At 41.7% G+C, this 21,065-nt stretch overlaps 1 protein-coding gene across 1 annotated transcript in view; it reads left to right on the top strand.

The window, feature by feature from the left end:
• crb2b (crumbs cell polarity complex component 2b) overlaps positions 1–20,505 on the top strand; it is a 33,565-nt gene extending 13,060 nt beyond the window's left edge. Inside the window, exons 4-13 of the mRNA XM_084361092.1 lie at positions 760–899; positions 2,841–3,026; positions 3,139–3,252; positions 7,758–8,711; positions 11,060–11,601; positions 12,075–12,240; positions 13,502–14,363; positions 16,438–16,554; positions 16,720–16,846; positions 18,063–20,505. Coding sequence (XP_084217218.1) covers positions 760–899; positions 2,841–3,026; positions 3,139–3,252; positions 7,758–8,711; positions 11,060–11,601; positions 12,075–12,240; positions 13,502–14,363; positions 16,438–16,554; positions 16,720–16,846; positions 18,063–18,284 — 3,430 coding nt within the window. The 3' untranslated portion in view covers positions 18,285–20,505. The remainder of the gene's footprint in view (positions 1–759; positions 900–2,840; positions 3,027–3,138; positions 3,253–7,757; positions 8,712–11,059; positions 11,602–12,074; positions 12,241–13,501; positions 14,364–16,437; positions 16,555–16,719; positions 16,847–18,062) is intronic.
• Positions 20,506–21,065: the final 560 nt, after the last annotated feature.

Here is a 21,065-nt window from a genome sequence, read left to right as displayed (position 1 = left end):
CCAGTGACTTTTGACAGAACCAAATTCTTCTTGATACAATTGAAAATGTGGATCCATAAGGTATGGCACACAGTTGCTCAATTTGATGCACCTTGTGTTGAAGTTTTTGTAGATAGTGCTGTGTAACTGACTTAATATCTCTATTTGTGATATGATGAGAAAATGTTGCATCACCCTGTTGACTTCAAAGAATTTTGGGCAATGAGGTGAAATTTTGAAATTCAAAATGTTATTTTGTGACACACTACTAGACCAATGATGTTGGGGCCGTCAGCGAGCGTCTGTGGCTATAGTTTTTGCAGTGTCTCCTGCACCCACCGCACTAGCCGGGCCTTGTCTGTGGCTTTTTACCCAACTGAGCATATTGAATGGGTAGGGGAGTCTGCATTTCTGGGGCAGTGAATGCACTTATTCAGCTAGAAGCAAATAAGTGCACAAGTGCCCCTTACTATTCATGATTTCACCCAATTAGTGTAGTTTGTTGCCTCCATTGTTGTGTTTGTGGTGTTTAGGTGCAACTTTTTTGTTGCCGTAACATTCATTTTGTCTTTAGTTATCCATTGTCCACTACAAATTGAATGACTGATTTAGACAATTTTAAATTCAAAATGTCCCTTTGTTCCATTTCCTAATAATGTTTTGCACAAGCCAGTTAATTTTCCATTATGAATCAAACAAAAAGTCTAAGTCTATAACTATCCACTTCATCTTGTTGACAATCACAGTGTAAGACTTATTTGTGTCTGTGCTCTCTTGTAGCTTTGAGTGTGACTGCGAGGGGACGGGTTTTGTTGGCGACCACTGTGACACGGAAATTCTCGAATGTGCTTCTGACCCCTGCCAGCATGGAGCCACTTGTTTGGAGGGGATCAATCAGTACAAGTGCCACTGCTGGCCAGGTACCCCATCACTCTGGGCACCACCTCTACACCTGTTAAAAACCACCTCTCAAACATCGCAGCAGTCACATATAAACACACAACTCAGTATAAGTTATACAGCCATTAAACTCAACATAATACAAACAGCGTAAACAACTCTTTTTTTATATTCTGTAGATTGCCACCAGTGTCTCTGCCTGATCATTAAATTGAAATCATAAAGAAAACGCATGTTGTAATGTTTAAGTAACACAAAAATAGAACTAGAACTAGAACTTGCACACACAAAAAGTGTCATCAGGGTGGAGGTTTCCCACACATAGATCATAGCAAACAAAAGGAGTTAGATGATCTGACCCTTGACTTCTTGACTTTAGAGGCCAAGACAAGGGGCTAAAGATCAACAGCTGTGCTCCACACCACTCAATATTTATGGTTGAGCTTATAAAAACAGCTGTGTGGCATTTAAATCTGTCAGGGCTGTGATGAATGATGAAGAGTAATGCATAAGCACTTTGCTACAGAGAGAGATGCAGACGTCAGCAGTCTTCATGTGTATTTTTGCTGTAATAATTGTGTTTGTGAGCATGCGTGTGTGTGCATGTGTGTGGTGTGCATGTCCTAAAAGTACCCTGTCCAGATTTCAAAAGTGGATTTAAAGACTGAAAGTATACTAACTCTGTAGTTAGTCCTTTTGTTCATACTGGCTATGAGCAATTGTGATTGTCCTTGTTGGTGTTGCCAACTGTTTTCAGCAGCTAAATCCTGCTTAAAAAGTCGCTAAATTACATTACATGCTCATTAGCATATCGGTGACATCATAAACTTAACTAAATTGAGATAGCTTTAAAGGGACACTTCACCCAGAAATCATGACTACATATTGTTCCTCTTACCTGTTGTGCTATTTAGTCATCTACAACGCTTTGGTGTGACTGGCTGAGTTGGAGATATCCGCCATAGAGATGTCTGCCTTCTCTCCTATATAATGGAACTAGATGGCACCTGGCTTCTGGTGCTCAAAATGGCAAAACAATACATTACAGACAATAACAATACATACCCTGTTGTGAGCAGTTTCATGAAGGATCTATTTCCTTTCCGTAGCGGCATTGAAGGAAATGTGCATCTACTCATGGACGAGATGCTAGATAATTAAATCCTCTAAGCTAACAAATGTTACAGTTCAGGTGAGAAGGATGGTGTTAATGTTTACATCCTGCACTGTCATAAGCAGGAGCCTCTCGTCTTTTCTGGTGATTCGGTTGGCAGGTGTAGTGCGGTTGAAAGAAAAGACTTCCTACATGAAACTGCTCATGATAAGGTCTGTGGATTATCTTGAGTAACTGGGTCACGATTTCTATAGAGAGACATTGCTGTTGAATTTTTATTCATTTTTTTGTGCTTTGAGTCCATCTAGTTCCATTATATAGGAGAGCAGGCCGATATCTCTTTGGCCGATATCTCCAAAACTCAGCAACTCACACCAAAACAACATTTTGATAAATAGCGCTACAGATAAAAGGAAAGAAATATGTATTTTTGATTGCAATAATGCAAAAATACAGTTGTCTGAGTTAGTCAAATCAAGTTGGCCTCTTACCAAGTTACATTATTTGCTGCTGCAGCAGAGGAATATGTCGTGGTAGTCAAATGCAAGTATGTACTCACTCAGAGAAAATGTACATTTTCAGCTTGCTTTATTCAGGTAAAATGTCCCCTGTTGACTTAAAAGAATCTAGGCAATGAAGACAGCTGAGGTGTTAATGCAGCTCATGTTAACTTGCCACAAACAGCCCATGCAGCCAACAGCGCAGACATTAGTTCTAGCAAGTTAACAACACGTACAGTATGTGGGGCACCTGTTGGTGTATATTTGTGGAAGATAGGATGGAATCGACATATTCATGGGCCTGTGAGTGTTGTATGAAGACATGGCATGTCTGTGTGTCTGTCCAGGTTATGAAGGAGAGAACTGCCAAGTGGATGTAGATGAGTGTGAGCAGCATCCTTGTGAGAATGGTGGCCAGTGTTTCCAACTCTCAGATATCCTGAACTACGGGACGCTGCCTGAACTCAGCAATGCAAATTTCAGCTATGAAGAGGCAGCTGGCTTCATCTGCCACTGTCTGCCAGGATTCACTGGTGAGTCACAACGAAAGCCCTTTTGTTACTTGGTACTGTATAATACCTAATTAACTCATCATGAAGCAATGAGGATATAGATATGAATCTCATAAATATGTTCTGTTTGTAGGAGACAACTGCTCAGTCAATGTGGATGAGTGTGAGTCTGCACCCTGTCAGCATGGAGGAAGCTGTCAGGATCTGGTCAACTCTTATGAATGTGTGTGTCCAGACGGATTCACAGGTAGGAGAAACCTCTTATCTGCTCCTCTTATCTCCTAACAAAACCAAACTGAGCTGCTCTCCTCCAGAGGCACCCCACAGGGCTGTGTCCTGTCCCTGTTACTTTTCATTCTCACTGACAGCGGACATCGAGACAAGGACCAGCACTCTCTGAAATCACATGACCATTGTTGCATGGACTTGTGGTCAGTGAGCCTGTACAGCTGTGACACTGACTTACTGAGGCTGAACTTTACTACAGCTAAAGACACGGCTCCGGAGTTCATGACTTGCACTTTCATAAAATATTGTTAAAGGACAACAGTGGACAGTGTACTTTGGTATGAGGTGTCCGAACACTATACTACATATTAATTCTGTGTATTTACAGTTACATTTTACACTGGAAAAGTAGAAATAAAATGAATATAGTCAGTTAACATACTAAATTGATGTACTTTTCTAATATAATGCACAAGGGAAATGGATAAGCTTCTCATAGCTTTAATGTAATAAACTACAACATATTGTATAATATAAATATATAACTATATTCATGATATATGACTATAATATAGGATTAGGCTGGCTGGTAAAATTCTGAGTGGTGAGCAACAGCCTTCATTGTTTTTAGTTGAGAAATCATCATGAAAGCAATGACCATTTTGGCAAACCCAAACTGTACTCTTTTGGGGTTTGACTACTTTACAGTACTCTTGGGGAGTATTGCTGCATATTTGAAAAAGTAGTATAAAGCTAGTTTTCAACAAACTTTCAACAAGGTTTTGTTCAAATGACATTTGCTTAAATGCTTAGTCAATCAACAACAATCTCTTGAATCAAAAAATATTAGAAACTTCTTCCTACACCGTATCTTATTTCATGTTCTTGGTTATTTGACTAGATAAGATAATTTAATTTAATAATTTCCTCTGAGGTTTGCCATGTCTCACAACCAGCTCTTTTTTTTATTAGTGTTAGGGACCAGTAATTATTGTATTTGGACTTTAAAGTTGTCTGTCGTTGTTTTCATATTGGGCTACCTCACAGCAAAACAACTTCCCTGTGAGGAACAGGAAAGATCTAAAATGAAGTGAACTTAATGTCCTCAGTAGAAGCCAGTGTAGACAGATAACCTTCATGCCAGGTCTCAGAATTTCCGTGGCCAAACAATAAAGAGTTAATCCTTCTCCTGCTGATAATTCCTAATTGCCAGCCAAGGTATTAATTCCTCATTAGAGGAGATTTGTCACTGCATCACTCAAAACAGGAGGAACTGCACCAAAAGCTTGACCTTGAAAAGCACAATCTGGACTTAGAAGTGAGGAATTCAGCCAGAAGCTCTCAGTAACAAAATGAGAGGCTAATTTTCTAACAGTATCAGGGCCACATAATGTGGAAGCCTCAGCAGAACGGAGGATAGGAGGGGATGAGAGGACATATGGTATGGAGGAGCATAGCAGAAAACAACAAAGCCAATAAAAGGTGCCATATGTCAGGCGTCCAGCGTGGGCATTACATGGGGGTCTCCTAAGAAAATTGTCAGGGGGAGGGGAGATTACAGCAAAGCTGCTTAGGAGCCTAATTAAAGCCTGATGAAAAAAGAAGAGATACAACATACAAAACATTCTGAGCAGAGCAAGGTCCTTTTCCCAAATGATCTGCACTTCATTAATATGGTATACTGCACTCTGAACTCATCACTCACTCGTGCAACAGCAAGGAAAGACAGATAGAGGAAAACTCCACATGGCTCAAAAATATGATCCTGTTAACTTAAGAGGTTGACTTTCCACGTGCATGAGGTGGCCGTCACTATATATAGATATACTGCAGGTAAACCCTCTCATGCCCTCCTCATTGCACTTGTTCCATGCTTATGGATTTAGAGTTTGAAGGCTGATGAAGGACGTTTTGCATGAAAAATGTCTGGGTTAAGTTTGGCCATTCAGTATACAATATGCAAGTCTATGAACAAATCTCTTCACATTGTGGTTTTCTCTGGTTTGCTCATCACACCAGCAAAAGCTTGATTAAGTCATTATAGATCATGTGATAAAAAAAATGCCATTATGGAAGAAGATAGATGTCTGAGATGATGTGAATAATGGCAGAATAAAAATAAATAAATATAGAACCTTTTGATCATTAATATAGCAGCAAACAACTGTTTGCTATGTAAATATATAGTGGAGTAATGGTGTCCTGAACAGAGAGTGGAGTCACATTCCCTCTGTGTGTGTTGTAATCTGAGCTCCTCTGTTCTTTGTTTTGGTAGCTGGTCTACCCATGTGTGCATGTTTGTGCGTGCATGTTAGTTAGTTAGTTCCTCTCTGTCCACCCCATGTCTATTTTCATCCTGATGGCCTGCTAAGAAATGTTCTTATATCACAACTAAACAGCACATTTTTGTAAACATTTGAGGTAAGAAAAAAGCAAACAGAATCTTGATCCGTATCTGATCAGAACTGCCTAATTTGACAGTTTGAGCTGATTTTTATGAGCAGTACGTGTTCAGAGGCTACTTTCTTTCTATTTTTCCAACGTATTAAGTAAACAAGTTGCACATTTGTTATGGTTTGAGATGCTGATGCTCTATATCTAGTGACAGTGATTTTGACATATTTCATCTTATATTTCAAGAATAAATGTTGGAATTGTTAGACTGAAGTAAATCCTGAGAGTAATCTCTTTTTGGATTGAATGGGAACATATCATTCAGTCATGACATTTTCAATGTTTTTCCAAACAGCCCTGAGATCCTGTCTCCAACCACTCTGGTGAACATATGGCAAAACACAGACATTTGACAATAAAGTTTTTTTTTTTTTAAAAAAAAGCAGACAACAAGGTCAGGATGATAATGATGGAACAGGAATTATTCTGGGATGCAGGACTTTAATGTCACTCTCTGAAATTTTCAAAACATGTTTTTAATTCACAGTAATTGATAATTGAATAGCTAGGTCGAAATTCAGAGAGTCTGTGACTTCAGTAATTAAGAATTCTGAGAAAAAGTTACAATTGCAGTGTTAAAATCATAATTCTGAGATTGTCAGAAGTCTCACCTTAATCTGAGACTTTTCCAATGTTCATTGCAAAATTGACTGATTATAAATATCACCAAGCATAAGACTAGAAAGGATCATGCATCACCTGGACCCATCAGGCCTAAGTTTTTCATCTACTTTTTATGACTGATCTGTTTTGTACTGCTATTCAGGCGGAGGCCGTAAGCAATCAACAACTGTTTCAGCCTGTTCCCCACCCACATGCATCTGAGCTGTCCAATCAATAAAGCCATAAAAAAAAAAAAAGGTCAATGTGGTCTCCATGTATTGGTCCAGTGTTGTTCAGGTTTCGCCCAACTGAAGCCTTGAACCTGCAGCACCTCCTGCAGGTTCATCCTAGAGGCTCCTGCCGCTAGTGGGCATCCACAGGCCAGCTCATGGAGTGGGGAGGGGACTGCAGCACTGCATTCCTCCTGTCAAACACTGACAGGAGCCAGCTGGAGGCTTACCGCTCTGCTAGGGCTGAGCTACAGGCAGGATAGGAGCAGCGGGTGTGAGGGAGGGATTCTAGGTGGGATGGAGGAGGGAGAAAGAGAGGGAGGAGGAAAAGAGGGAGGAAAAGTAATCACTCCTGCTTGTCTGCCTGGTACAGAGTGGAGGAGTGGAGGCACTTTTGCTTTGTAAGCTAAAGAGAGAGAGAGAGAGAGAGAGAGAGAGAGAGAGAGAGAGAGAGGGGACCTGGTTGTGTTACTTCTGTCTTCCAGCAGTGTGAGGAGTGTGTTGGCTGTTGTCTCAGTGGATCATGGGGGGAAGCAGGTTGATGCTGCTGCTGCTGCTGTGCTGCTGCTGTGGGCCCTGGTGGCTGACAGGTACATTTTAATGCTACATTAACGAAGAGGAAAGTTGAGTGCTTGTATATGAGGCTGGAGTCTTAGCATGTGAGGACGAACAGCTTTAGGGTTCCTTGGGTGTAGAGTATTTTAAAGGACTATGTTAATGCAAGTTGACTGCTGCTGCCAGGGCTTAATGTTGAATGCGGTTTGATGAGGCACCTCTGACCACTGAAACCAAGTCTTTAATTCTGTGTCTGTGAGTGTTTGTGACAAATTTGTCTGACAAGAAATATTCCAATGTGTATCTGATATAATCTGTATGCCAGACACTGGTTTAATTGTGTTAAGGAGATTTAATTCACCTTTTTTTGTACAATGAATGGCCATTTCCTCCAGTCATTTCCCCATCTGCGAACAACACTGACAGAAGAAAATCATGCTTTGCCATAACCAAGCCTGCCTGCTCATCTGTATGCATGCCCACTTAGCTCTGTAATTAAGTAATTTACTGTGGTCTGACTTTCCATGGTCCAAGCCTCAAGCTCCTTGTTGTTTGTCTGATTAACCAGATTTGTGATTACATTATTAGATGAAATATGACTTCCACTGTAATCCATGTGAAGGATATGGTATGGCTGCTGAGGAGCTGAATCAGTGTTAAATGTGTACGTCTTTACTTACAGGCATACAATGTGAGGTGGACATTAATGAGTGTGACAGCAATCCCTGCAAGAATGGTGCCACGTGCGAAGACGCTGCCAACTCTTATAGGTGTCACTGCCCTGTGCCAAAGCCAGGCAAGGAACCCTGGGGCGGGCCCGACTGTGAAGTCCGCCTGGTCGGTTGCCAACAGCACCAGTGTCAACATGGAGCAGGTTGCGTCCCTGTGCTGACCGATGATGGAGAGCACAGCTACGCCTGCCAGTGTCTGCCTGGCTGGACTGGAGATCGCTGCAATACCTCCACCACCTTCTCTTTCAACATAGAGGGCTATGTCCACATGCAGCTGCCTGTTTCCGAAAACAGGACAAAACGAGAGACTAAAGACCACAACCACGGGCTCCACATGCAGCTCCGATTCAAGAGCACTTTGCCCAACATGGTGCTGTACTACCGAGGAACTATGGAGCGCTTTTTCTCCCTGGAGCTCGTCGAAGGCTCTGTTCAGGCCAGGGTGAAGTCAGGGAAGGTTCTGCAGGTCATTTACCCTGGCCCAGTCAATGACGGAGAATGGCAACAGGTCACTGTGACCATGGATGAGAGGCTGGTTCTGGTTGTAAAAGGACCCGGCTGTGAGGAAGAGTGCCAAGTGAAGAATGAGGGTTACAACCATCTAATCTTCCTGCAGCCCAGCTCCTTTCATCAGCTTTATGTTGGAGGGGCACCACAAGAATATTTAGCCCAAACATCCAGCGGAAGGGGGTTCATTGGCTGCATGGAAGACCTTGAAATTGACCATAAGCTGCTTCTGCCTCAGGACCTCATCAGAGAAGAGAACAAGGGCTTGGAAATGGGTTGCAGCAAAAAGAACTGGTGCCATGATGACCCCTGCATGCAACGTGGGCAGTGTGTGGACATGTGGGTTCGTGCCAGCTGTATGTGTCATCGGCCCTACTATGGAGAACGCTGTGAAAAAGGTGAGAGTACTCACAGTGTACCTGGTAGGTAAAGTTGGGCACCGTTCACATTTGAACCAATATCAGTTCTGATACCGGTACCTGGAATTTGATACCTATACCCATACGCCTTTTGTTGGTACTCTATTCTCTCTGCAATAACAAAAAAATGTTATTTCAGTTCTAACCAGTTAATTAATTCACTTCTAGAGTCAATATATCATAAGGCATATTTGCAAATATGAGCACACACGTTGTTTTATGTTCAGTATGTGAATTAAAATGGATCGTTGGTAAATATACTTTTATTGCAGTCACGATGCTAACCGACACTAGCGCATTAATGTGAATTCCCATTACAGGGCGGCCAAGTTTCACGAAAAGTTTGGAGTGAGATACTGGGGGAAGCCTACATGAAATGTGTTCCCTCACTGTTTCATAAAGTTTGGGGAGAGCAGTTTCGGCGTGCTCTTTCAAATGCTTTTTAAGGTTGCTGGTGTTGAAATTGGCAACATACGTGCCACCGCTACAAATTACAACCTTGCATACTGAACATGTTGCTGTTTTACTGGTGGGGTTATCCAAAGTAACATATTGCCAAATAGCTGACATGTTGGTAGCTCCATCTGACGCAAAATCAACTTCTTCAGTGCTCTAAAAACAGTAGTTGCCAAGAGCAGCACAGCGCAACTTCCTGTGTTGGCTTTAAGCGCAGCAAAGAACTGATTTTCGGGTGTGTAACGTTAAGCAGAGCTAACGGAGTTAACTGGGAAGTCGCAGGGTCCCGTTTCTAAATTACATGGTATCAGATCAGTGCATAGACGCACGTACTCGCTGATACCGAGACCAAAACCTGCATTTTCGTCTGTGTCTGTGGCATTTCCAATAGTGGTATCAAAAACTCACCTCCATGCCAGCCACTCTACCTGCCCTGTTCGCCTCCCTGTGCTCTCTCCCTCTCTGTCTTTACTCTGAATGTACCAGTGAACATGCAAGAAATATTATCAGTAAATTATCAGTAATTACTCTTTCAGAATGCAGCAACAGTCACTATGCTAACCCAATTAGAAGGGTCTGACTGCAGGCCCACCACCAGCACTGGGACCCATAGTGGAAAATAATATTATTGTGCCTCCTTATCAATAAATAACGTTTATATTATATGTAATCATTATATTGAATTTCTAAGACGTCTTCTCGCCTTCTTATCAAATTGATTACAACATCAATGTGCACAAAACACAAAGTTGTGTAATTACAGTATGTTACTAATTTATTCATTTCTAATTTGTAGGGGGGCAGGGAGACAATTTCATTTCATTTATTTATTTATTGAGTTGGGACAATGCACATTCTCAATATTGATTGAGATGGTATTTCTCCAAGAAAATCTGTGAAGGCTGAACAGTTGGGGCAACTGAACTATGCTCAGAAAGTTGCCAGTTAAAGAATGAATGTCTTTTCAATGGTGACCATAGAAATGTTGTTAACGCATTTTAACGTCTAAATGCACACTGGATGGTGAATCGGTCACAACAAAGCAGAGGTTATGTGGCATCTAACCCTTTCTGCTCTGTAGCCTGTAATACAGTGGCATCCAAACATATACTTCACTTGTTTATTATTGATAAGCATGACAGACCATGTAGTAGCCTAAACTTGAAACCAAATGTGATAAGTAAGCTTATAATATTTAAACAGTAGAATGAAAGTGATACAGCATGATACAGTGTATTAAATATACACTCAAGTAGGCTACTTTAGTTATTAATGACAAATGCAACAAAACAATAGATGGTGTAATATAATTCACTGATATGTAAATGTTGCGATACGTGATGTAATGTAATATAATATAAAACAGTGGAATAATATAATATAATGTGATACAGTGTCACATAAGCATCAATTATTGATAAGGCAGCTTGATAATACACAAGATTTTCCACTATTGGTCCTGGCGACCCCTCCTTCCTGGTAAATGCATTTCTTTCAAAAATGTATGTTAAAAAGCTCTGTTCAAGCCCAACCCAAGACAGCCAAAGTGATGTATCTTCAAAGTGTTCCTCCAGAGCCACACCGCCCATTGAAAAACTGTTTCACTCGGAAGTGGAGCACCCCCGCCTAACTATTGAAGGTGCACTATGGAAAAATGTCCGTACATTATCAACAGAATATAAAGAAATAACAATTTTGACATAATGTCAAAGACATCTACTGCATGTATTGTGTTGAAGAGATATCTACTGAAGTTAGCATGCTAACCAGCTTATTTTGATGTCAGATATGAAAAGATTTCTGATATCAGATACACTTGTGCCAGTGTGATGGGGTAAGATAATGACAACATTTTGCTTTCTACTCCTCAGAGTACCCATCCTGGACCTTTGGTCGTGAGAACACCACCAGCTATGCCACGTTTAACATCTCAGAGACCCATGGAGACAATTTCACCATCTCCTTTTCACTGCGCTCCCTCAAACACAACGGTCTGCTCCTGCAGCTCAGTCGAGAAGGAACGCCTTACCTGACAATCTATCTTAAGGAGGGTACTGTTGCTATTTACAGCCCTCACACCACACTGCTCTCTGAGGCCAAGTTTGTCACTGACGGTAACAATAATTTGGTAACCGTAAAGGTACACTATGGCCATGTGGTATTTCCCAAAGCAGGGAATAATCGTGCCTTAGGGAATGTGAGCGTAGAAGCAGGAGATGTGGCGTATGTTGGAGGGCTCCCTGCAGGCAAGAGTATGAACGCCTGGGGTGGAAACTTCAAGGGCTGCCTGCAGGACATCCGGCTGGACCACAAGCATCTGACCAGTGAGGATCATCCAGAGGGAGTCGAAGTTTACCAGGCAAGCACAGAGGAGAATGTGCTGCCAGGATGCCAAAGTGATGACACATGCAAGGTAAATACAACATCTGCTGTATGATCATCACTTTAGCCAGCCAGATCAGACAGCCCATCCAAACTCTTTGAGAAATTTCAGTTTAGACCATAGTGGTGGACTGACTGACATTAAGCCACCATTTAGGAAAATGGTGGGTTTCATCTGCTATATCATGTGATATATTGACAAACTTGTCTGGCTAATATTTAGTGTTAATGAAAAGCCCCAGATAAACACTTTTACCATAAACATGTTGCCAGTGTGTGTCTAACACTGAGACCATGCTAATTGTTGTAGTGCCTTGTAGTGCTGTCTCTTAGCTGGGCTGTACTGTATCTCCTCACCCCCATTAACATTGATCTGGTTGTTAGTCCCTTTGAGCTGCAAGTTACCGCTCAATCCTCTCTGCTGCTTTTACCTCTGCGGTTGCATCAGGTGAGAGATTGTACAAGTGATCGTCTAATCCATCCATCTGTGTTTGTCTTGTAAAGGATGAGCCCTGTTTCAATGATGGACAGTGTCAGGTCACCTGGAATGACTTCAAGTGCGACTGTCCCATTAACTACTCAGGGCGTCTGTGCGAGACGCGTTTGTGGTGTGTCGACAGTCCTTGTTTTGACGGAGTGCGCTGCGTGGACTTACAGGATGGTTATGAGTGTGAGTAATCCTTTGACAGTAATTCTCACTCTCTTTATCAAGGCAGGGTAAGTCAGGTTAAGGTTATTTGTTTAGCTCTTATTTTCTTAATTTGATTAACAGTCTTGAAAGGTTTCTGTTGAGCCATTTAACATTAGATGGTGTGGACAACTTGCCAACCTTTGACTCCCACTGACATCAAAGGAAAAACTTCTGAGTACAAGAGAGGGAGGAAACTCCATGACCTCAACAGTCTGACCGTGAGAGGTGCTGAGGAGAAAGATTATCCTACAAGAGACTCAAACACAGAAACAACAAATATATAGATATTATGTCTGATGAAATTAAATGGGAACAGGAAGCAACACACGCGAAATATAATACTGACAGCACAAGGCACAAAACAAAGGCTACCAGTAATCTTTACTTGTTTGTTTACAGTTATTGCATCAAGGTATCACAATTCAAGGGGCCCACCACTGATTTCAGGAATGGAAATCTGTTTCCTTATCCCTTATTCCAGTGACTATAATCATGATGAGTTTTTTGATTTTCATGTGTGACTGCAGTGGGATTTGAGGGTTGATGGGTCATACACAACACTTTCCCCCCAGGAGACTGGGGTTTGTGTCCTGAGTGTGACGAAGTGTGTAGTTTGAACATTAAGGCCACTGACCAAACTGCTGTATTTGATGAGTTGGGAGTGGGAATGTTGTTCCCAAAACTCTTGACCCTGCAATTCCCATTTCATTAGACACGTGCCTAGTGAACATATTTCAAGCTCCATGCAACCAGTTTGCAGCACTGGCCTTTAATTTTAAACCTGTTGTCCCAAAGCCCGAACTAAGAAAATAACCCTGATGACATCATCGGGGTTTTCTCTTTCCGAGCCCCAAGAGACATTAGAAAACTGTTTTCACAGACTGAGTCATGATGAGCAAATTCATTTGTATATAAAATAGATGGAGTGCCCCTTTAATTTTGATACCTTGATGTAAGTACTGTAAACAAGATGTGGCCAGATTGACCAATAGCCAACACATGGAATGATCCTTGTGTTGTTGTTGTGTCAGAAAGATGGGAGCCGTTAACACTGCTGCTCCATTCATCTATTCAACCTTATACCAAGGATTGGGACTTCTTCAGAGACAGCAGATCAGTTAGTGATTTTCCAATGAATAGATTGATCTTATAAATGAATAATACTCTTAGTTTTGAATCAGCATGATAGAGCACAATTCTGTATTTCAGTGACTGCTCACACGATCTTCTGCTCCCACAGGTTTAACTGAAGCCATTTTTCAGGACAACGCTCTCCTGTATGCTGCCAACAGCTCTCTGCTGAACCCTGTAACCAACATCACCATGGATATACGGACACGAGACTCGAACGGAATCTTGTTGCGGGCTGCCAGCAAAGCTGAGGTCTTCTGTGTGGGCCTGCTCAACTCTTCCCTGCTGGTAAAACTGGACAGCGGGGTGAGTGCAGAGCTGCTGGCCTTCACAAGTGACAGGACCATCTCGGACGGAGCGTGGCATCAAATTCAGCTGTCCATGGTCGATCAGACACAGTTAGTGTCCCGCTGGCACCTCACCGTGGATGGGCAGAGAGTAGGAGGCAGCTTCGGCGTTGGCGGCAACCTCAACTTCCTGAATGACACCACAATCTTGCTGGCTGAAAAATACACTGGATGTTTAGGGGAGATAAGAGTGGGTGGAATCTACCTTCCACTCATAAGAGTACCAGATGCCCCTCAGACAAGCCAGTTCTTCAGGCTGGGTGGACATGAGCCAACCATAGGATGTAAAGGAACCCCAATTTGCGATTCCCAGCCCTGCCTCAACCTGGGTGTATGTCAGGACCAGTTCAATGAGTTTAACTGCAGCTGCAGTTCAGGATGGGAGGGGAAGCTGTGCGAGATGGAGATAAATGAGTGTTCTTCAGGTCCCTGTTTGTACGGTACATGTAAAGACCTGCTGGCAGACTACCAGTGTAGCTGCGAGCCTGGATACACAGGGAAGGACTGTCAGGATGAGGTGGACAACTGCCTGGAGTTCAACTGTGTGAATGGAGGAACCTGCGTGGAGACAGTGGGAACGCACACATGTTCATGTCCTCCTGGTTACATTGGCAAGCGCTGTCAGTGAGTACAGACTTTCCTGTTTATCTACAGCACATCTTGGGCTTTTAGCTATTGCTCATATTCCTGACTAATACCATGAGTGATCTGACTTGGTGGCAGTGTAATTACATAATTGTAGGCTGAAAACTGCCTTTCTATGTTTTATTTATGTAGATATGTAAGTGATCAAACCTGTATATAAAAGCTCTGTGCATAGTGCCAGGATGATACAGATCAAACGTTTTGGCATGTGCTCAGGAGCCACACACACAGTGTGTTTTGGAGCTGATTTTGATTTATTAAGAGTGTCTGTACTGGTGTTTGAGAGAGACACCAGCACGTTGCCACAGTCACCATTATTACTGTAGTCAGCATAAAGTGCATAGATAGGCTCAGGTTGCAGTATAATAGTTAGTTACTGAAATGATGTGTGTTGTTTGCTGTCAAAGACGAGAAGTTAAAAGTCCCTGTTCATGCAGCTTTACAGCAGAGTTGGTCTGCAGTCTGAAAGTAATGGGGCTTTTCCATACGCATGTGCTGGTTCGGCCTGTCTCGTGGGATTTGCATTTCAATTACAACAGGGCAAACCAGGCTAACCAAGTCTTTAACCAAATGATACACTTGTCTTGTCTTGAATGGTGCTCAAAGGAGCTTCGCTAATTTAGTGATAAACACATTTCCTATAAATCCTTCACAATAAAAGTCCCATGTTATGTGGTTAGTTAAAAGTTATTTAAAAGTTTGTATTTGAAGCAGCTAAATCAGAACACATTGGGTTTTCACCAGCAGTAACTTAACACGACTCCTGAAACAGCTGAAAGTGAACAGGAGTCAGCAGCTTCCAGCCAGGTTGAAGTCAATCAGTGAATCAGTGGATCAGATGATTGATCATGGAATGTTGTGTTTTCTTTCGTGATTTTAATTATGCTCGTGGTGCAAAATGTTACTAGCTGAAACACTGGAATCTTCCTACACACTTTATTATTGATCCCACTTCTGTTCTCGTAAGAAAAGCCCCACTCTGCCTCTGATTGGTTGGCATTGTTGGTTGCGTTCTCTGTTAACTCGGTAGCTCATTGTTGCCAGACTGGTAGTGTATGTCTGCGGTGTCTGAGCTGTAGTCGGCCTCTCTCCTGGCCTTCTGTTGCTCCAGTCTGGGTCACTCATCCGGAGCCGCTTTTCACTGTCAGAGTGTCTGAACTCGTGCAGTAGAGTGGACAGATGGGCTGCCGCTGGACTGCTGCTCTGCCACCCGGCCTGTCCACTCTACCACACGAGCCCAGTGACACTGCAGCTACAACAGCCAGTCGTGAGCCGTAGTTGACAAGGTAAACACTCCACCTCTCTGACAGTGAAGAGTGGCTCCAGATAAGTGACCCAGACAAGAGCAGCAGAAGACTGGGAGGGAGACCAGAAGACAAGAGCTACTGTGTTAAAGTTTGAGTCAAGCATAGAACGTCACCAACAAAGCCAACCAATCAGAGGTGGAGTAGGGCATGACTTGTGAGAAAATAAGTGGGATCCATAGTAATGCTTCCTGCAACTGCAGGCTGTAGGATGATTTATGTCAAGCACTGAAGCAAAATGATGATGATGCAGTTACTCCACATTAAAAGCCAATCTCAGAACTGTGAGAGTTCATAGGTCTAAGATGCAAGGGGAAGCCGGCCCACAGTTTAGGGCCATGATGGCAGAAAGCATCTTCACCTGATTTTGTGGAATATTCCTTACCTAATAAATTAGATGATGTTGAATAGATGCTGAAAAAAATATTTAATATTAATAATATTTATTTTGATTAAATCACTTGTCATATTAATCACTGGTTTAAAAATAATCTTTAGAGTAAGCCATGTTGGCATTGGTTATACCAAACCAGGTGTTGGCTAATATCAGTTTTAATGTTAAAGTTTTGATAACCCTATGCAATCAATGTGGGGTGTGAAGTAAATTGAATGATTTCTCTGATTCTCGAGAAAGCTGCTATGAGCGTTACCACAGGACCGACAATCAAGTGGGCACATTTTAAACAGGCACTGCACTAGTAACTACTAAATCATACCTTGCTCAATAAGTATGTTTGTGTTTCCAACAGGTGGCGTTTCCCTCCAGTGGCGTGTGATGTGAACACAGACTGTCTAAATGGAGGGGTCTGTATAGGAGGAGACTCTGGAGGTAACTGCACCTGCAAGCCGGGATACACTGGTGCCAGGTGAGAGCAGCATGTTCCTCACCACACACCTGCTGTTCAGTAGAAAGTGTGTCTACTCTGAAGCATATCCAAGTGTAAAGGTCAAGAGTGCATGTGCGTGCAAGTGTGTGAGAGCAGCTGCTCTGTCAGACAGAGTTGTGTTAAAACCCTGCTGATGTGTTTCAGGTGTGAGACAGAGATAGACGAGTGCGAGTCCAACCCTTGTCTTAACGGTGCCACCTGTCTGGACAGACTCAACCACTTCCAGTGTGAGTGTATGCCGGGCTACAGCGGCAGACTCTGTGAGAGCAACGTAAGTGATCGACAGATCTTTTCACTGGCACTGGCTTTGACATAATTTGCTTTCACAGCACATGTGCTAAATTAGAACCTGAATCTGACTGATGGGTTTTATATATGGATGGCCTACATTCAGGTTCCCGTTAGCTGCCACGGAAATCCTGATTCAGGAATAAACATGACAGGCATACTGTACATGAAAAAGCATGTTTACTGTAAACACAATGAACAATAGCATTACTATATCTCCATGCCATAGTGTATTGTCCCAATTAAGTGGAAAATGTGTTTCAGGATTTCTAATATTACACTAAAAATTATATATTTTTTTTGACAACAAAGAAAACATTTTCAGTGACACTTAATGCCTGAACATTAGTCCAATAAAGATATAGTATTTTATAACTAAAGGTAAATAGGTTAGAATGTTTTGTGAATTATGAAAAAAAAAACAGATGACTGTAATTACTAAAACAATGCAGTAAAGAAAACCATGTGTTATACACATAGGTGTAGTGCTGCTGGAGCGCACTGGAGCGCCACTTATTTGGTCTCTCTCCAAGAGACCAAATAAAATGTTCACGGTTTGCATAATCCAGTTAAAATGTAACAGTGATGAATTGCTAATACAACTTAGTTGTATGGCATGTTTTGAACAAATGTTGGCTTCTTCACTATCGTCCTGCCATTCACTCTGTGTGCGAGGGTCGAGGGGCTGATTTCACCAACCTACACACTCTAAACAAGTATAACCAAGAGTTACAACACAGGAACAGAAGCAGCAACGGTGTTTAGGACCTGAGCCAACAAACCTTTAACTTCATTTAAATTAATTTAATTCATTTCAAATGTGATGAGTCAGACAGGAGTTTCTGCTCTGAGATTTTCAAAAGCAAAAATATTCACAGTTTAAAAACATTATGACAGAAGTTACAGTGCACAGCAGCAGCTTTGAATAAACAATCAGCCTACCTGCTGCAGTCACACTGTCTGTTATCACCCACTTCAAAAGGGTCCTGCGTCAGGCTTTGTGTGAGGTTCACAGAGATAAATATGGAAGCCCATTACGGCAAGTTAAGAAAAGGATGAGATGAAAACTAAGTTTGATTAATATTACCATGGTTGATCATGATTATGAAAGAAAAATCCATAATCATGAGATAATGTAACCACGTGCGTGCATGCTAGTTTTGTTCACTATGTATGCACAATATTTTACCCTCTTTCAGAAAGAGGAGCACAGGGAGCGGATCCCCTGGCTGGTGGTGACCATTCCTCTGACCACCCTGTGTGTGTTACTGGCCATCCTGGTGGTGTTTTTCCTCATCATGACAGCACGGAAGAAGCGTCAGTCGGAGGGCACGTACAGCCCCAGCTCACAGGAGGTGGCTGGTGCCAGGCTGGAGATGGGCAGTGTCCTCAAAGTTCCCCCAGAGGAGAGGCTGATCTGAGGTCTGCAGCTCTGCCTCACAGCCTCACATCCAGTGGATGTATCTATCTAAAGGGCAGGTAGAACATATGCTCTGCATTGTGGATGATTAATCAACAAGCGGTACTCTCCTTTGAAAACTACTGGCACTGAAGCCTCAGAGATGGACAGGTGAAGACCACAGGCTGAAAGAGACAGTCTCCTGATTACTCAGGCTGTCCTGTTGGGGGAGTGTATAGTCAAAGGATGCTCTGACCTGGATGTCACCTTGAAGTTGAGTCTTGAGGACAATCTTAAGCTTAAATGTCATGGAACCAGAATCATGTTTGGACCTCCTGTACAAAGGAAAAGCTTGAAAGCCTGTGGATATGAAGGAATGTATTCACATAGGCTGAAAATGATGAAACTGAAATTCTCTGAGGCCCTCCATACGGTCATGTAAGGGCAATGAATTCATCATTTGTGGTTTAGTAAAGCAAAGCATTCAAAACTTCCTCTGTAGATTCCACTGCTGATTCTGTTTTGCAAGGCAGAAAGATTCATGTGTCGAGGGAGAAAAAGACATTTGAAACAAATTCTGTCAAATTACACAACTTGATTTGCATTACCACAGACTGCACAGTATTATCAGTGAGTCCTTGTAGTAGTATTACATTCCATATACAAGGGGGGTCTTTTTAGTTGTTGTTTTTTTTTGTAAATCTGGCTTTATCTTGTTGGCAGTGCTAATCCTGCATGACTTGACCTCTTCTGCTGTTAAGTGTTTAGTCACCTGATTTCCTTTTTTCTCTCCTTCAACCGGAAATTTGTGATTTTAACTTTCTTTTGTCTTAGAAAATAGACGCAGCAGTCGCACCATCAATCTAAGAAGTTCTTTGGATTCAAACCTCGTGTTTTCCTTTGCTGAACCAGACATTTGAATTTGTACAATACAACTTTGATACCGGTGATTTCAGGTACTTAATATTGTTAAAATAATTCTGGTACGAGGGAAAAATAGTCTTCTAAAGTTGGAGGCAGTATTCTTCTATCATGTGTCTGCAGGTTTTTGTTTACTCCATCTCTCTTTACTGCTGCAGTCTTTAATGTGAATGAAATGATGCAAACACTTCATATGATGGAGCATGAATTTAGAACACCCACCTGAATGTGTGGACTACATCACTGCAGCCTCTGCAGGAGTCAAAAACTGTTGTGTTAATAACTGCTGTATTATACTGTCTATGTGCACTGTATGACTGAACAGGCTAACTGCTCCCTCCATTCTTTGTTATTGTCATAAGATGCTATGAGTGTCTTATCCATGTCTTTGTGTTGTGTATAATGCAAAACTTCAAGTCACTGTATTTTTATTTTTTGTAATATTTTCAATATTTTCAACAGTATTTAATTGTAGGAATCTTATTGCTGTGTTCTGAGGTGGACATACCAGTATTTATGGACATGAGTAATGGATCAAAAAAAGGGAGACTTGCAAAGAATGTCTACTTGTCTTGTAGCTAATTTAAAGGAATAATTCAACGGCAAGGGCATAGGTTTGGTCTCAAAATAAGTAGGGACACAACAGTTATTGGCTTTCTTTCCAAGAGTGAGATTAGGAGACAAACAGTCAGTAGTTGTAAGTATGGAGCTGGAATCAAAGAAAAAGTCTTCAGTTTCACATTTCTGTGTCTGTTTCTGGATCAAGCAAACAAGAAACAATGTGTTAATTACTTAAGGTATTTTTCAAGCTGTGTTAATCCCAGCTCCCAACCTACAGTAACACACTGACATGAGACTAATAGCCATCTTCTTAATTGACTCTCAGAAGTCTTTTTTCTCCAAATGTTGAGCTATTTGTTTAAGTTGTCACCATTTTACATACTATAGTCTTATATAGGGGCAAAGTCCACCCTGTCCTGGTTTCCCTCATGTGTGGTGGTTGATGGCAAGAGACAATTTTTTTAACCTGTTTGAAGTGTGCCATGAATGAGACATATCTGCCAATTTAAAAGAGAATTTTGTTAGTCAAGAAGGTTAGTTATAAAGATAGTAAAATACTCTTTGTACTTCTTTGGACCTTCTTTGTACTGTTGCAGTTTGCTGACTCAGTAACTACTTGAGTGATTTAGGAAAACATTGCAGTTTGGGTTAAAATCAATTCTGTAGTTCCATTACAAATGTACCTGCGTTACCTAAGTAACTTAGGTTACCTTATGTACGTGACGTAACTTCTCTATGTTAAATTAAAGGAACTCAGTTTACTTTTGGTTTTACACTGGACACAAACAGAGAGGATTTATTAACGTATTTTTTATAACGTATTAAAAAAGGAGCAAATCTGTCTGGCCAAAATGAAAGCTGCAGTTATGTGAACGGAGAGTCATTCAGTTCTGTGAGCTAGCTAATATACAGAACAGGTTCTACAAGTTTACAGCTATGGGTTTCAGTGAGCGTTAAGCAAGACCAAGTCACCTATGAGACTGATGGCTGCATAGTCTTTCTAATGTACTTTCACAGTCTTATACTTAATTCGTTTTATGACAGACTGGGACTCTTTCCTGATAAAAATGTATCTTTTAAATTGTTAAATGTCGTATGTGTAGTTATGGCACAAGTCCAATGGGATCAAGTATTTGTCTCTCACCATTCAGCACATATGTTTTCTCAAATAAGGTCTCATGGTGGTCCACAGGAAGGGGAGGGACTTCTGCTCCAGACAAACCTCAATCTAGCTTCTGCATTATGTTTCACAAATACTGATCAGGCTGTCATAGACCCTTAAAGTTACATTAGTTAAGGATTCTTAGACTGTGATGCCACT

Source organism: Pagrus pagrus, assembly GCF_965226575.1.
Source record: "Pagrus pagrus genome assembly, chromosome: 8".
NCBI lineage: Eukaryota > Metazoa > Chordata > Actinopteri > Spariformes > Sparidae > Pagrus > Pagrus pagrus.
This window is presented reverse-complemented; position numbering and strand designations above follow the sequence as displayed.